Genomic DNA, 16,848 nt, shown 5'->3' on the forward strand with positions numbered 1-16,848 from the left:
TGTGACCCTGACAACCCCCACCTCTTGGCCCCAGATTCCCTCCACCATTCCAGGCCACTTCAGTTCCCCTCCAGATCCTTCCTATGCTCCTGCTGGGAGCAACCCTGCTCCGGGGCAGGGTGGGAGGATGGACTTGCCCCTCGATACCCTGGGGGAAGGGGGGATGGGGGGCCTGCACAGGTGGCGCCTCCTCTGAGGAGTGGGGCTTCCTGGGCTTTTTGGGAGGCCCCTTAGCTGTCTGTGTGCTGGGAGGCTCCCCCATTGGTTGGTGCTCCCTTAGCCAGGGTTACTTCCTGGTCTTTGCCCCCACCCCCCTCCCTCCAGCGGCTCTGTCAGCTTGAGCTCCAGGTGGAGCTCCAGGTGGCTCCTCCCCTCCTAAGGGAAGGCCGGCGGGGGCAGGCGGGCCCTGGACTACCCAGTGGGGCTGGAGGGAGAGGCAGGCGGCTGTGGGCAGTCTGAGGCCAGCCCCTCCCACCTGTCCCTTCTCCAGATCATTAGACCAGGGGCTCGCCGCTGTGGTGCTGTTGGCCTGGCGTGCTGCATCAAGGAGGAAGTCGCTGAGCTCCCAGTGTTCCTACTCACCTGTTTGGGCTGCTGTGCACAGCTGCGCCCAGACTCGGCCCCACCCCTTGTGGCCCTCTGCCTGTGACTCCCCCATCCCTCTGGGGAGATGCTGTCCCGTGGGTAAGTCCCCGGCTCCACCTGGGTGCCACAGTCTCCTGTGAGTTTGGGAGAGAGGGGCAGGGCGTATGCTCACCACGGGCAGGTGTGCGACCATGAGCGCGATCTACCACGGCCCCCTGGCCTGGGTTTGCTTCCTGGCCCTCCCTCAAGATGTGAGGACTCAGTCCCATTTATGCCCCTCAGCCCCCTCCTTCTTTTCTCTAGCACTTTCCCCGTGACAGATGTGTCTTTCTTCTCTCCGTTGCTCGTCTCCCTTCACTCTCTGGTCCCCTGCGTCTGCTGTCTGCTTACGCGAACCCCCGGGTAGCCCACATCATCTGAAACATAACATGTCTGAAAGGTGAACCTGAGAAAGCTCCCCCTTCCCACGGAACTTCCCAACATCTGGCGTTCATTCCACTTTCTTTCAGTGTCTCTTCACTTCCCCCTCCCGTGCACCGTTCCTGCAACAGATGCATGTCAGCATCCCCTATGGGCCAGGGACTGTGGAAGGTTCTGGCAATGATGTAGCGAAGAAGACAGACTCGGGCCTTGCTCTCAGGGAGCTTCATTCCAGTGGGAGGCAACAGACAACACAGAGAACCCAATACATAAGACTAATTTTAGATTCTCAGAAGTGTTATGCAGAAAATGAAAACAGCTTCAGGTGCTGGGAGCGCCAATGGCATCACTAACTGGAGGGATCCGGGAAGGCTTTCCCGAAGCGGTGACGTGTGCGCTGAGAGCTGGATAATGGGGAAGAGCCAGCCGTGTGGTGATCAAGAGTCGAGTGCCCCTGGGCAGAGGCCCTGAGTGGGCACACAGGAAACAGGGACAGGGTGCACAGAGTCAAGCAGCGGCGAGGGAGGCATGGACCCAAACGTCACGTGTGGTCAGGATGGTTTGTCCATGTGTGGGTGTCTGCACGGGGCCAGGGACATGTGTAGACGGATGTGGATGGTGAGGTGCGCGTCGTGGGCCAGTGTTTGCATGTGTGTGTGCATGTGTGTGTGTGTGTGTGTGTACTCATCCGTATATGACAAGCAGGGTGTGTATGTGTAGGACCGGAAGCTGAACTATGCCTGTGCATGGCTATTGATGAGCTTGTTTATTGGACACGTACTCTGCGTGAGGCACTGTGTTAGCCTTTGAACTCCTGAGGGGGGCACGACGGGCTGTGGACCCCCCCAGGGTGGAGTGCACTATGCAGACGCTCTTTCTGCCCCGAGCTCTGGGAGGGAATGTGTGGTCTTTTGGCAGAGCTCAAAGTCCAAGACTGAAAGGGTAGTCAGTGTTAGGTCACACAATAAACAGACCAGGTTTCCCAGGTACAGAGGGAAGGGGGAGGGGGAGAGCCCATTTTTTTGGGGGGGGAGAATTGATGTTTGATATTTGAAAAAGTGATAAAGTAGTCGTCATAGGAAACAGAGACTTTAGTTGAGTTTTAACCCTCGGTTATTATTTTCCCCTAGTTTTTTATTGAGGTCATAGCATACATAATGTGATGAATGCTTAGCATGAGCGCTTGGCGGGAATCCCAAGCGTACGGCCTGATGAACATCACGTCTATGTACACCTGTGTATGCACCATCCGGATGGAGAGCGTTCCTAGCACCCCAGTTGTTTCCTACAAATTGCCATCTCCCAGGCAATTTATTTATTTTTATAAAGGTAATACATACCCATGCTGCAACATTCACAAAGGTATAGGGGAAAGAAGACATCCAGTTGGCCAACAGACCCAGATACTCAACATCGGTCATCCTCAGGGAAACGCAAATCAAAGCCACACTGAGATACCACCTCACGTTTGTCAGGATGGCTAGAATCAGAAAGACAAGAAATAACAAGTGCTGGTGAGGACGTGAAGAAAAGGGACCTTCGTGCCCCGCTGGTGGGAATGTCAGTTGGCCCAGCCACTGTGGAAAACAGGATGAAGCTTCCTCAAATAATTAAAAGTAGAAATGCCATATGATCCAGTAATTCCACTACTGGGTTATTTACCCAAAGAAAACAAAAACAGTAATTTGAAAAGATACAGGCACCCCTATACTCATCACAGCATTATTTACAGTAGCCAAGATAAGGAAGCAAGCCAAGTGTCCATCGACAGATGAGGGGTAAGGAAGATGTGGTGTATATATATACAATGGAATATTATTCAGCCATAAGAAGAATAAGATCTTGCCATTTGTGACAACACGGGGGGATCTAGAGGGCACGAGGTTAAGTGAAATAAGTTAGAGAAAGACAAAGAACATATGATTTCACTTATATGTGGAATCTAAAACACAAACCAAATGAACAAACAAAAAGCAGAAACAGACCCATAAACACAGAGAAGAAACTGATGGTTGCCAGAGGGGAGGGAGGGGGCAAAATGGGTGAAAGTGAGTGGGAGGTACTGGCTTCCAGCTATGGAATGAATAAACCATGGGGATGAAAGGCACAGCTTAGGGAAGATAGTCAGTAGTATTTTTTTTTAAGATTTTTTATTTATTCATTTGAGAGAGACAGAGAGAGTGAGTGAGAGCATGAGCAAGGGGGAGAGGCAGAAGCAGACTCGCCACTGAGCAGGGAGCCCACTGTGGGGCTCGATCCCAGGACCCTGAGATCATGACCTGAGCCAAAGGCAGATGCTTAAACGACAGAGCCACCCAGGCGCCCCTCATCAGTGTAATAATGTTGGATGGTGACAGGTGGTAGCTACACTTCTGAGCCGCAGCATACAGCATAGACTTGTTGAGTCACTATGTTGTACACCTGAAACTAACGTAACACTGCGTGTCAACTATACTTAAATTAAAAAAAAAAAAAAAAAAAGCCAGGTATAGGGACAGCTAGGTGGCTCAGTCGGTTAGGTGTCTGCCTTTGGCTTAGGTCAGGGTCCTGGGATTGAGTCCCACACCAGGCTCCCTGCTCAGCGGGGAGTCTGCTCCTCCCCCTTCCTCTGCCCCTCCCCCACTCGTGATCTCTCTCTCTCTCTCTCTCTCTCTCTCAGATAAATAAAATCTTAAAAAAAAAAACAGGTTTAAGGGGCGCCTGAGTGGCGCGGTCGTTAAGCGTCTGCCTTCGGCTTAGGGCGTGATCCTGGCGTTCACGGATCGAGTCCCACATCGGGCTCCTCCGCTGGGAGCCTGCTTCTTCCTCTCTCACTCCCCCTGCTTGTGTTCCCTCTCTCGCTGGCTGTCTCTGTCAAATTAAAATAAAATCTTTAAAAAAATAAAAATAAAAACAAAAAAAAAAAACACACCAGCTTTAAGAAAGAAGTAAATGTCCCTCCTAGCCCTCTCCCCCAGCCACCTTGTCTCTTTCCCAGGGGGAAGCCACCCATACGAGCTTTCTGTGTATCCTTCGTCAGACTGCTTTCCTCTTGTTTTGGTTTGGGAGTGTTTGTGTTTGTATGTGGAATTACACACAGGGAGCATCACGAGCTTCTGGTGTGTAGGGCCTCTCAAGGTCAACCAGCCCTGAGAATATCAGTCATGGTGGGGACCTCAGTCCCCAGCCCTCAGGGGACAGGCCCCTGGTCAGAGTCCTGAGCGCTGGCTGATTCAGACCAGAACCCCCCCCCTTTTTTTTTTTTAAGATTTCATTTATTTATTTGACAGAGAGAGACAGCCAGCGAGAGAGGGAACACAAGCAGGGGGAGTGGGAGAGGAAGAAGCAGGCTCACAGCGGAGGAGCCTGATGTGGGGCTCGATTCCATAACGCCAGGATCACGCCCTGAGCCGAAGGCAGACGTTTAACCGCTGTGCCACCCAGGCGCCCCCAGACCAGACCCCTTGACAAGAACCCATGGCTCAGGCATCGGGCTGACCGCCCCAAGGGGGCTGGCCGCTCTACCCCCACCTGCTTCCCTCGATCTGCGTCCCCTTGCATTCTGTCACTTGGCTTCACCTGGTTAGGGCACAGTGGGACAAGCGCTTAGGACAAGAAGTAGAAAAGGTATAAGTCTGACCGCTGTGTCTGACCGCTGTGCGGGGGTCATTTTGTCCATCCCTCTGTCCCAGTGGCATCTCTTCTGATGTCTATGTCGGGGGAGGCGAAGGCATCTTTCCCTTTGTAAGCATCTGCTTGGCCTTGGCTATTAGAAAGTCTCCCCTTCCCTGCCACCCCCAGTGGACCGGAGGTCCCAGCCTCTGTCCTTCGAAGCCCTCAGGGCTGGCATACAGTAGCTAAAATCACTGGCTTTGGAACCAGTGTGTGGGGTTCCGTCCCAGCGCTGCCATTTACTGACTGGCTGGCCTCAGGCAAGTTCCCTACATTCTCTGAGCCTCAGGTTCCTTGTCTGTAGAATGGGGGTGGCGATGCACCTGCCTCCGGGCGGCTCTCGTGAGGAATAAATCAGCTAAGGTACATCAGTGACATCATACCACAGTGCCTGGCATAGAGTGAGACTCCATGAAATGAGACCTGTCACTGTCACCGTCATCATGAGTGTGGACCAGGGCAGCCTGTGTGGAAGCAGCTGGTAGAGGAAGAAGAGAGAGCGTGTGACCGAGTGGGTTCACGTTTATGCAGCACGGCCTTCACCGGTAGGGTGCAAGTCACATTTGTGTCCTTATTTCGGGTGTCGTCACGCTTACGGAGTGCCATGCTGCTAAAGCCTTTGATGGCAGCCGTGTGGGAAGTGGGCCCCGTCCCCACCCCCACTGCCACCCTGCTTTGCGTCTCTTCGCTCTGCTCTAAAACGAGAAGTACAGTGAGTTCCCCCAAGGGGTCGGCCGCGCCCCTTCCTGTCCCCGCCCTGCTGGCTGCCCCCGGGGCCAGTGGAGTGGCAGCCCCAGCACCAGGACCGCCAGGGCTGTGAGGCGGCCTGGGCCCTCCGAGCCCCCCGCGTTGAGGCTTCAGCCCCAGAGTTCTTGGCCCGCCCGGACTGCCCAGCACACCTCATTCCCTGCACCCCCTTCCGCTCAGGGAGCCCCCAGGATGGTGAGGTAAGGTCCTGGGCCCCACGGGACGCAGGAGGCAGGGGCGCCCTGCACGGACTGACGGCCCTCTCCTCACCTCTCCCCGGGCCTGCAGGTGGTTTCACCGAGACCTCAGCGGGCTGGACGCGGAAACCCTGCTCAAGGGCCGCGGCGTCCACGGGAGCTTCTTGGCTCGGCCCAGTCGCAAGAACCAGGGTGACTTCTCCCTCTCTGTCAGGTAGGTGGCCCTCAACGCCAGCCAGGGCCAGTAGTTCAGCAACTCGTTCCCAGTTCCCTCGTGGCAGTGCCCACTCCCCAGCCCCCAGCACCAACGTGTCCCCCCGCCCCGTCGCTGCCCATGCCCACCCCATCCCTGTGGGCGCCCCCTACTCAGCCCGGTACCCAGCCTATCCGCCCTGTGTCCCCACCTCTACTCACACGGACTGGTCTCACCACCTGGTGCCCCGCAGGGTGGGGGATCAGGTGACCCACATTCGGATCCAGAACTCGGGCGATTTCTATGACCTGTATGGAGGGGAGAAGTTTGCAACACTCACAGAGCTCGTGGAGTACTACACGCAGCAGCAGGGCGTCCTGCAGGATCGAGACGGCACCATCATCCACCTCAAGTACCCGCTGAACTGCTCCGACCCCACCAGCGAGAGGTGAGGGGCTTCCTGACGCACCCCCGCGTGGACGCGGGCTGCCTTCCCCCTCCTTCCCAGCGCTCCGCAGGCCTCTTTCCTCCGTGCGATCCCGGCCCGTGTCTCAGGGGACTGACCTCCCACCCCTTTCCCTCCACCCCTGAGAAAGCAGGGGCCATCGCCTTGCCCTCTTCTGGGGTTCCTGTCAGCTGGCCCCCTGGGCCCTGCTAGGGACGGAGAGGCCTAGTGGCTGCATTTTGTAGTAGGCCGGCTCTGTTGTTAGAAAGCTCTTCTTCCTTGCATGGAACTGAACCTGCCTCGCTGTAACTATTCTCTCTCCCAGCACAGGTTGGTACACAGAGAGATGGCGTTGAGGAGGAGCATAGGGACTTAGATATGAGGACATTTAATGCCTCATCTCAGCAACAGAGTGACGATGGGCATGCTTTTGGGGGCTCCGTAGAGCTTGACCAGTCCCTTGACCAGAACATGGATCAGTGGAAAACTGTGGGATAGGGTCGCGTGCGCCAGGGGCCTAGTACCTGGGGTCCGGGTAATACTGAAGGCACTGCCCTCCTGTCCCTTTGGCTCGAAAGACGTGGTCCCCAGGACTGGGCAGGCCGCCCTGCATGTGGTCTCCCTACAGCATGGGTGGGGGTGGGGGGCCTGAACCCTCAGTGTTGCATGGCGGCTCCTTTTAGCAGCTGTATCCCAGTGATGGCTCCATCAAGGTGAAGGGCAGCCGAATAACTCTAGGGGCTTTTTTTCACATTCCTGAGGCCAAGGCAACTTGCCCTGTCCTGTCCTTTTGTGCTGATCGTTGATGTGATTGTGAACCTGGGTTCTGTCAGTGTTCAGTCTTTCAGAGATGCACGCCTCTCCACTCACATCAGTATTTTTGTTCTAGTCACTGATTAAAAGTTAGAACTGGGTGAGGCTGAGGCAAGGGCCTCGTGGCCCGCCGCTGGACGCCACTCTCCAGCCAACGTGAAGCCATTGATCCATTTCCTTTGAAGCCACCTCTTCGAGGAGTGAAGGCCAAGCATGGATGACTGTGCTCATGGTGGCCATCCTTGGTCCTTGCTTGGTATCCGCTCCCCCTTGACCTTTTCCTCTGCCCGGCCTGCGACATACATGGGGGGTTGCCACCCAGGCCCTCTTGAACTCTTCGTGTCGTCTCTTCCTCTTTGCCCAAAGCCAGCGTCTGCCCTGCTGGAGGGTGGGTTGGTGGAGGCCCTAGAGGAGGGGCAGGCTGTGGATGGAACTAGATGAGGGAAGCAGAAGCCGGGCAGACCCCTGAGGGGGAGCCTGCGGCCTGGACAAGCAGGAGAAGGGCAGAGCTGGGGGCTGGTGGGGCGGGAAGGATAGAGGGAGCCCAGGCCAGGGAAGCTGACTCGAAGAGGCCCTTTTGGTTCCCCAGGCCAGGATGCAGACGCCTGGCTCACCCCTGACCCTGGGATTATGTGTGGGAGGCTCTTTCTCCATACCTCCCTCTGTGTTCCTTGCCCTGGCTGCTCCCCCTCCACCTCTGAGGGAATTTGCATGTGTCCCGCGGTGGCTAGCTCTCTGCCTGTGGTCAGCCTGATATTTGCATGGAAACTTCCTCATCCTGGGCCTGGGGGATGAGGGTCAGCCCCCTCCCCATTGCGGGGTGGGGGCGGGGGTGCTCTGGTCTATCCCTGAGGGGTGGGATGCGGTGTCCCCCCCGCCCCGCCTGCTGCTTCTGGACAGGGCAAGAGTGAGATGGGGCCGGACAGACTGGCCCCTCCCTCTTCCCCCCATCCCTGCGGTTGGAAAATGCCCCCTCCCCTGGTCCCTGGGCTGAGGAAACCTCACACCCTCACTTCTCACTCTCTCCCCAGAAGGAGTTTTGTGTTTTTTCCATCACGTGGTTTCCTGTGGGGCTGGGCATTGTGGGGCTACAGTTTCCTCCTGGGAAGGGGGTGTGCTTTGGGGAAAGGTCCTAGTTCTGCTTTCTGCCTTTCTGAGCCCCTCTGAGCCCAGCCTCATCTCCAGTGATGTCATCCTGGGCGCTTCAGAGCCCCCCAAACCACTGTTTCCCCCGAAGGGTTGTCTGTCTTCCCTGCTACCCAGGGGGAGTTGTCCCCATCATGACTCCCTCATGACTCCCATCTCCATGGCTCTCTGTGGTTTGGCCTCTGTGTTTCTCTTGGTCTCCCTCCTCTTTCCCTAGTGCAGCCCTGGCTTTCCTGGAACCCTTCCTCAGTTTCTCCCCCAGAGTTGTTCTGGATATGGTCTGCCTTTCTGCCTCTGTCTTAACGCTCTCAGAGGCAGGCCTGGTTCGAACTCCCAAGGCTTCCCTTTCAGCCCAGGGCCTCGGGCCAGGGTATGATAGGCCCAGTTTTGGGTTCCTCATCTGTACAATGGGTTGGTACCTACCTCTCAGCATTTTTGTGAGAGCAACGGACCTAAATATGATGGTGGATCTCAGGGGCGCCTGGCTGGCTCAGTTAGAGGAGCGTGCCGCTCTTGATCTTTGGGTTGTAAGTTCGAGCCCCATGTTGGGTGTAGAGATGACTTTTAAAAAATCTTAAAAAAAAAAATATGGTGGTAGATTTGGAAGGATCCGGCACAGTGCCTGGCACATCATAGTTACTCAATTTCCTTGCCCCTCTCCACGAACGTCTCTGCTCAGCGCCTGCCCCTTGGCTTAGGTCCCCTTCCCCGATGTTGCCTTCTCTAGGTGGTACCATGGTCACATGTCTGGGGGGCAGGCAGAGACACTGCTGCAGGCCAAGGGTGAACCCTGGACATTTCTCGTGCGTGAGAGCCTCAGCCAGCCTGGAGATTTTGTGCTGTCCGTGCTCAGCGACCAGCCCAAGGCTGGCCCAGGCTCCCCACTCAGAGTCACTCATATCAAGGTCATGTGTGAGGTAAGGCCGCTGAGCAGTCGGGAGGGCATCCTGCCGGGGCTCCTGTCTATGCCCAATGAAGGGGCGGTGGGTGGATCAGCCTGGGCTTTGGTCCAAGGCTGGGGGTCGAGGGAGGGAGACCGGGGCATGTGGAATGGCCTGACGTCGCATCCCTCAGGGCGGACGCTACACCGTGGGTGGTTCAGAGACCTTCGACAGCCTCACAGACCTGGTGGAGCATTTCAAGAAGACAGGGATCGAGGAGGCCTCAGGTGCCTTCGTCTACCTGCGGCAGGTGAGGGGGTGGGCCTGGCTGCCTCCTTCCTTATCCTGAGCGAGTCCCCAGACCCGGGAGCTTCTGTGCTCTCGAGTCACTGACTCCCCCCCCCCGCCCCCCGGCCCTGCTCAGCCATACTATGCCACTCGGGTGAACGCAGCTGACATTGAGAACCGGGTCTTGGAACTCAACAAGAAGCAGGAGTCAGAGGACACAGCCAAAGCCGGCTTCTGGGAGGAGTTTGAGGTGCGTGGTGGGGACCATCAGGGTGACTGGCGTGGGGTCCAGACCCCGACCCCTCTCTGTCCACCCTGTACACTGGTCTGCCCCCTCTTATCTCTGGGCGCAGATGCCGCTCGGGGGGGCCGGCATTCTATTTCCCCCTCTCGCCCCTCAGAGTCTGCAGAAGCAGGAGGTAAAGAACTTGCATCAGCGGCTGGAAGGGCAGCGGCCAGAGAACAAGAGCAAGAACCGATACAAGAACATTCTCCCATGTGAGCACCCCAACCCCAGGCAGCCTCCGTCCCTTCCCCTTCCCAGGCAGTGTCAACCAGGAGCCTCCCCTTCCCCGAGCCAACCTCCCCCCATCTCATAGGGTCCACCTCCTCACCTGCACAACGGAGCCTCCCCTCCTCCAGAAAGCCTCTGCACCCACCCCCCAGTGGAGCCTCTCCACAGGGCACGTCCACCGTCCTCCTTCCTCTGAAACCTTTGCCCCGCACTCCCCATGCAGACCCTCCGCCGTGCCTGCCCACAGTGTTCTGACAGCCTCCCGGGTTCTGAGACAAGAATGGCCTGTGAGCTTAGGAAGGGTCTGCCCCAGGGGCTGCTGAGCTCCCGGCTGACCCAGGCCCATCTCGTTTCCTCCCCGCCCACTCCCAGTTGACCACACCAGAGTGATCCTACAGGGACGCGACAGTAACATCCCTGGGTCCGACTACATCAACGCCAACTACGTCAAGGTTGGTGGCACCGGCTCACCAAGGGAGGAGGGCTGGGCCCTGGGAATTCCCCATCTCCGTGGGGAGACCGGATCCAGAGACGCATAGGCACAGCCAACAAGTTAGGTGGTGAGGGGGTTGGGGGTGCAGGGGTTCACAGTCTTGGGGTGTAGCTCTCTACACTTACTTCCAGAACGAGCTGCTAGGCCCCGATGAGAACACTAAGACCTACATCGCCAGCCAGGGCTGCCTGGAGGCCACAGTCAACGACTTCTGGCAGATGGCATGGCAGGAGAATACCCGCGTCATCGTCATGACCACCCGAGAGGTGGAGAAAGGCCGGGTAAGGCCGAGTCCCGTGCTGCCCCCGACCCCCAGAGCTCCCCTCCCCAGGGCTTGCCACCCACCACCATGAAACCAAAGAAACTCCACATGCCAGGGCAGAAAGGAACCTCAGAGGGCAAGGTCCAACCCTTGTTGAGAAACCGAGGCACGGAGACCATCTCGGGTATACACTGTCTCCCAGAGCGCTGCTTCCAACCTGGGGCTCTCCTGACCACCAGACCCAGGTTTTATTTTTTTATTTTTAAAAAAGATTTTATTTAGGGGCACCTGGGTGGCTCAGTCAGTTAAGCATCTGCCTTTGGCTCAGGTCATGATCTCAGGGTCCTGGGATCAGCCTGTGTCCAGCTCCCTCCTCAGCGGGGAGTCTGCTTCTCCCTCTCCCTCTGTCTCTCCCTGCCCCTCATGCGCTCTCTCTCAAATGAATAAATCTCTAAAAAAATTTAGAGATTTTATTCATTCATTTGACAGGGAGAGAAAGCATGTGAGCAGGAGGAGGGGGGAGGTGCAGAGGGAGAGGGACAAGCAGACCCCCACTCAGCGGGGAGCTGATGCGAGGCGGGGCTCCATCCCAGGACCCTGGGATCATAACCTGAGCCCAAGTCCAACGCTCAACTGACTGAGCCACGCAGGCGCCCCCAGACCCAGGTTTTACACGGGCTCTCTTCCTTAAAGTGTCTCAAAGCAACATGCCTCCTGCCCCTCCTGCACCTGTCCCCATCCTAGCAACAGCCCCCCTGTCCTCTCCGCCTCCTGAATCTCTCTGGAGTCTGCCGCTCACCCTCACCCCGCCGGGCAGCCGGTCTCCCTCCTCGGAGGCTTCCCTCTTCTACAGCACGTCTGCCCTGGAGTCAAAGGGGTCCCACTCAAGCACACGCTGCGTCAAGTTGCTCCCTCCCTGAGCATCTTTCAGGGGATCCGAGTTGTCTTCAGGATCAAGGCACACTCCAAGGCCTGCTCGCAAGGCGTGGTGGCTTCCCAGCAGCACTGCCTGCCTCAGGTCCCCCTGCCTTGGCAGCTCACTTTCTGCTGGGAAACGACTTCCTCTCTCTGCACTCGCTCTGCCTGACAGAATCCTTGTTCTTGAAGCCCCAGCTCAAATGCTCCCTCCTCTGTGAAGCCACCTCTGATTTCCTCCCCAGTCTAGAGGGAGGATTCGTGTCTCCCTCTCTGCCGCGCTCACCTGTCCCTCTGTGAACTGCGAGGCGCGGGGCACGGGCTGCGTCTTCACTGTGTTTGTAACTCCGGCCTGCTCTGCACGAGCTCAGGCACAATGTGGGCGCCAGCCAGTGTTTACTGAGTGAACTGTAACGTTGCGCTGCTTGTCAGGTCTCACCACCTGTTGGTGGCTGAGCCGGGACCGGTCCTGCCTCTGATTCTTGGCCAGTTCACCCATGCGTGCAACAAATGTTCATTGGGCCAGCACCGGGGACGCAGGACCTCGGAAAGGGCCTGGAACAGGCCCCCGTGCGTTCTCGTTCCTCACCGCCACCCTCCCTTTGCAGAACAAGTGTGTCCCGTATTGGCCGGAGGTGGGCACTCAGCGTGTCTACGGACCCTACGTGGTAACCAACTGCAGGGAACATGACACAGCTGAGTACAAGCTCCGAACCTTACAGGTCTCCCCGCTGGAAAATGTGAGTATCCTCCAGCCCTGCTTCGCTCCTGGGACCCCTCCTTGGATGGTTTTCTTGTCCGGTGGGGTGGGGATGGGGAGACGTGTGGGGACAGAGGGCACTGGCCCTATGCCCTCTGCCCAGGAGGACCTGGTTCGAGAGATCTGGCACTACCAGTACCTGAGCTGGCCTGACCATGGGGTCCCCAGTGAGCCTGGGGGTGTCCTCAGCTTCCTGGACCAGATCAACCAGCGGCAGGAAAGTCTGCCTCACGCGGGACCCATCATCGTGCATTGCAGGTGAGAATAACAATGATGTGAGCAGTAGTAATCAAAATGGTCGCTGGCTGGTAAATACTGCCAGGTGCCATGTGCTCTTGTAAGCAATCATTTGCGTGTTAACGCGTTCAGTGCTCCCCTGATCCCAGCCTCATCCGGGCTCCTGGATGGCTCCAGACCCAAGGCGGAAACTTAGCTTGAACCAACCCCGCTGACTGATCCTGTGCCCTGGGGTGGGGGTGGTGGCTTCTGTGGACACTTCCCTGGCTGTACCGTCTCCTCCAGCCCTGCCAAATACGGATGAGCAAACAGGCCCAGCCAGCCGGCAGCGAGTCCGCGGGACAGTCTGCGCTGGCATCACAGCGGTCCTAGGTCCCGGTCACTCCTGTGTTCTCGTGTGGGCTCACTCAGCCTGTATTGCTTCTTGGGCCCCGGCACCTTCCATTTGGGGTCAGTGTGGCTCCCCATGGTTTCTTTCTCCATCTGTAGCCCTAGGGGTGCTTAGCCTTCTCTCTCTCCGTCTTCCCAGCTAGTGAACCCAGCTCGGCTCCAGGGTGGTGCAGGGACGGGTGATGTCTTCCGGAGGGGCACAGGCATCACCAGCTGTGCTGGGGAATCTCACATTCATGATCAGGAGACCCTGTTCCTGCTAGGTGGCGGGGGGGGGGGCAGCAAGGAGGAGCGGGGATGCCCTCAGTTCTGAGGGACAGGGTCCTGTAGACGGGCCTGCCCGGCGGGCCTGGACTGAGTCAATGGGACACAGTGGGTGCAAAGACCTGGACAGAGACCAGTAGGTTTAAACTCCAGCTCTTCTACCCCCTGGCTGTGTGATCTCGGACAAGTTACCTCACTTCTCTGACCCTCAGATTCCTCATCTGTAAGTTCAGGATCTCCTCTGCTTGCTGTGAGGATTCACTAAGACACTGTCCCTGTGTCTGGAATGCAGTCACTCTCAAGGAATGGGAGCTGTTGATGGTTTAGTAACTCACATCAGGCAGAGAATGAGGAAACGGGAGGCTTCTCTGTCCACTTCCCTTCCCACTCCCTCCAGTGACCCCAGGCTGAGGGCCTCACACGTCTTCCTTCTTCCCACCAGCAACGTTAGTCCTGGGGCAGGGCTGGGTGGGCTGAATCTGGGGGTGCCCCCCACCTGTCATCTAAGGGACTCTGCTCTGCCTCCAGGGGCAGGCCCGTCGCTAAGAACGACCCTCCTGCTACTCCCCTTCTACTTCTTGAAATCCCCATGGCCTTTATTTAGATGTTACAGGAAGGAAGTGGGTAAGGGGGGGTTATTTTTGACAATCTGGGTTTGAAATTAGACAGTGCGACTCAGGCCACTAGGCTGGTGGCTCCACCAAGGGGGCAGGACTGGGGTCTCTGAGGGATCCTGAGGTTCCCGAGATCTGTGTGCCCCAGGGTGGTGGCAGAGGGTGGGGAAGGAAGGGAGACCTCATGCCTCACAGCTCCTCCACACCTTCCCAGCGCCCTCTGTGCCCGGCTGCCTCAAAGCCTGCCCTTTCCCTGCTCTCAGGGTCTGAGGAAAATGGGAAACAAAGCCCTCTCCAAAGATGCTCTAAATAAAACTTTTGAAGGGCGGGGCGGGGGGGGGTTTGCTTGGCAGGGAAGGCCTCGTTCAGGCCAGGGGTGTGGGAGAGGGCCAGGGGAGCAGGCCGGACACTGGTGAGACTGGGGTTCCTAGATCTGCCAGAGTCAGGAGCAGCCCCCAGCCATCGATGAGGCGGCGAAGCAGGAAGTGGAGGAGTGAGGTTCTGGGAAGAAGGAAAGCCGGGGTGGGGGTGGCAGGGGTGGGGAGCCAGCTTGGGGGCAGCAGAGAGCCAGGCCCGCCTGCAAATCCCTGGGCTGAAGCGTTAGCTGGCCAGCTTCTGCCTCTGGCTAGCCTGCCCAGCGACCCCGGGCATGTCACCTCCTCTCACCGGAGCCTCAGTTTCTTCCTGCCACCGTGCTGGAGCTGAACACTGGGGCTCCCCCTTCCCGGTGCGGCATGACCTGGGCCTCTGATGGCACCCCCTTCTCTCCCCAGCGCAGGCATTGGCCGCACGGGCACCATCATCGTCATCGACATGCTCATGGAGAGCATCTCCACCAAGGGTGAGGGTGACCGTGGGGGACGCAGGTGGGTGGGGTGAGCGGCCCCTTGGTGTCCACCTCTGCCTGGGCCTGAGGTCCAACTGCCGTGCCTGCCCAGGGCTGGACTGCGACATCGACGTCCAGAAGACCATCCAGATGGTGCGGGCGCAGCGCTCGGGCATGGTGCAGACGGAGGCGCAGTACAAGTTCATCTATGTGGCCATTGCCCAGTTCATCGAAACCACCAAGAAGAAGCTGGAGGTCATGCAGGTGTGTGCAGAGCAGGGCCTAGCCGCGCGGTGGGGGGCCATGGGTCTCACCGGGTCCTGCTGGGACCACTGCCCTCCCACCACACCTCTGCCCACAGTCCCAGAAGGGCCGGGAGTCAGAGTACGGGAACATCACCTACCCCCCGGCCATGAAGAACGCCCATGCCAAGGCCTCCCGCACCTCTTCCAAGTGAGTGACCCCTGCCTGCCACCTCCCGGCATCTCCCCTGCCCTCCCGCCTCCCTGGCCCGACCCTCCCTTTGCAGAGACCACAGGGGTCAAGTTCAAGCTGGGCTCTTCCTACTTGTGTTCACGAGTATTTCCTGAGTGCCCTCTACGTGGGCCCGTGCTGGGCACTGGCGGGGCCGCTGCCCGCAGGGAGCTTCTAGTCTAATGAAGGGACAGTGACCTGGTCTCCTCTCTCCTGGCCTCAGTTTGCTCACCTGTGAAGTGGGGTGGGCCAGAGGGGGCTGCTGGTGCTGGGGCATCCTGCCCTGCCTCCTGACCTGCGCCAACTGCCCACACCTGCCCTCCCCGCCGCAGACACAAGGAGGATGTATATGAGAACTTGCACAGTAAGAACAAGAAGGAGGAGAAGGTGAAGAAGCAGCGGTCGGCGGACAAGGAGAAGAGCAAGGGTTCCCTTAAGAGGAAGTGAGCCAGGGTACGGCCCCGCGGCTCCGGGCTCCTCCTTGCCCTGCCCCCAGTGTTCCCTGGGTCCAGGGCTTTCCCCTGGACAGAGGGGGTGGCGACAGCCTCACCCTGCCCTTCCCCGCCATTCCAGACCCTTCTTGTTCTCCTTCCAGGTCCCCTCTTACTCCCTTACTCCCTTCTCTCTGCAGCCTCAGGCCTGATCCCTGTAGAGGCCTCCCGTGGACCCACCCACAGCCGGAACCTAGGAGCCCGCCCCCATTCTATTGTAATTTAAATGGCTGCGTCCCTACTTCCCTCTTCCTGACCCTGTATATAGCCCAGCGAGGCCCCAGGCGGTGCGGGGGGGGGGGGGGCCTTTACTCTTGTAAATAAAGCCCTTAGGATCACTGTGTGTGGGTCTCTAATTCTGAATGCCTGGCTGGGAGGGGCTCAGAAGGGGATGGCGGGGGTGGGGTGGGGTGGGTGGGGAGTGGGGGTGGTGGCGGTGGTGGTGGTGTGTGTGTGTGTGTGTGTGTGTGTGTGCGCGCATAAAAGCTCAGCCTTCACAGTGAGGCAGACCTGGTTCTGGACTCTGCTTAACGTACTAGGAGTGTGACCGTGGGCCGGGTTCCTCAGTCTCTCCTTTAAAGTGGAGAGTGTTCAAAGGTACGGCACAGGGAATACGGTGTCGTAAGAGTTGTGTGCTGACAGGTGGCGGCTACACTTGTGAGTGTAGCATACTGTACGGACTTGTGGAATCACCACGTTGTACACCCAAAACTAAAGTAACATTGTGAGTCAACTATACTTCAATTAAAAATATATATACATATAATAAAATGAAGGATGATCCTGAAAGGGTGGGTGTGAAGATCACTGAGATGAGGGAGGACGATCGAAACCGGCAACGATAATTCATCACACACTGGTCATACGTCAGGCATTGTTTCAAAGACGACACATATTCATTCAATCTAGGTACTCGTGTGATTCCCAGTTCACCGTGGGGGAAACTGAGGCACAGATAGACTACAGGACTTGCTCACAGGTGCAGTGAAGCTCGGATTTTGACTCAGGCCGTCTGGCTCCAGAGCACACAGTCCTGGAGACGCAGCTGGGGTCACCCTAAGGGGACACAGCCGCGCTCCTCTGGTGCTGATGTCTAGATCTCAGAGCTAAGGCCGCTCCTGGCCGGGAAGCACAGGCCTAGCGCCCGGCCCGCCCCTCCCTGGGCTCCTGTGGGCTCACGGTGGGGCATCTTGCTCCTCCCTTCCCTGGGGCCGCTGCCGCCCTCGTGCTCCTGCGGGTTTT

General features: G+C 57.9%; 1 protein-coding gene across 2 annotated transcripts; it reads left to right on the forward strand.

Moving 5' to 3' along the window:
• The first annotated feature begins 469 nt into the window (after positions 1 to 469).
• PTPN6 (protein tyrosine phosphatase non-receptor type 6) lies at positions 470 to 15,949 on the forward strand. Of its 2 annotated transcripts, none has more exons than XM_045781117.2 (16): positions 470 to 684; positions 5,692 to 5,814; positions 6,047 to 6,241; positions 8,925 to 9,114; positions 9,272 to 9,388; positions 9,503 to 9,616; positions 9,768 to 9,864; positions 10,253 to 10,332; positions 10,505 to 10,654; positions 12,159 to 12,290; positions 12,414 to 12,568; positions 14,589 to 14,656; positions 14,754 to 14,905; positions 15,003 to 15,094; positions 15,448 to 15,568; positions 15,747 to 15,949. In XM_045781117.2, the coding sequence occupies exons 1-15, from the start codon at positions 671 to 673 to the stop codon at positions 15,560 to 15,562; spliced, it is 1,794 nt and encodes a 597-aa protein (XP_045637073.1). In that variant the 5' UTR covers positions 470 to 670; the 3' UTR covers positions 15,563 to 15,568; positions 15,747 to 15,949. The 2 variants fall into 2 exon arrangements, with proteins under 2 accessions (XP_045637073.1, XP_045637074.1); XM_045781118.2 differs by lacking the exon at positions 470 to 684 and adding an exon at positions 4,426 to 5,603.
• The last annotated feature ends 899 nt before the right edge of the window (positions 15,950 to 16,848 follow it).

Source organism: Ursus americanus, chromosome 25, assembly GCF_024610735.1.
Source record: "Ursus americanus isolate L20-20 chromosome 25, mUrsAme1.1.p, whole genome shotgun sequence".
In the NCBI taxonomy this organism is placed as follows: Eukaryota; Metazoa; Chordata; class Mammalia; order Carnivora; family Ursidae; genus Ursus; species Ursus americanus.

What these genes read in the sequence shown, in the direction of transcription:
- PTPN6 (XM_045781117.2), top strand. An exon ending in GAGAGGTGGAGAAAGGCCGG is followed by an intron (nt 10,655 to 12,158) that starts GTAAGGCCGAGT and finishes CTCCCTTTGCAG; the next exon opens with AACAAGTGTGTCCCGTATTG. An exon ending in CCCATCATCGTGCATTGCAG is followed by an intron (nt 12,569 to 14,588) that starts GTGAGAATAACA and finishes TTCTCTCCCCAG; the next exon opens with CGCAGGCATTGGCCGCACGG.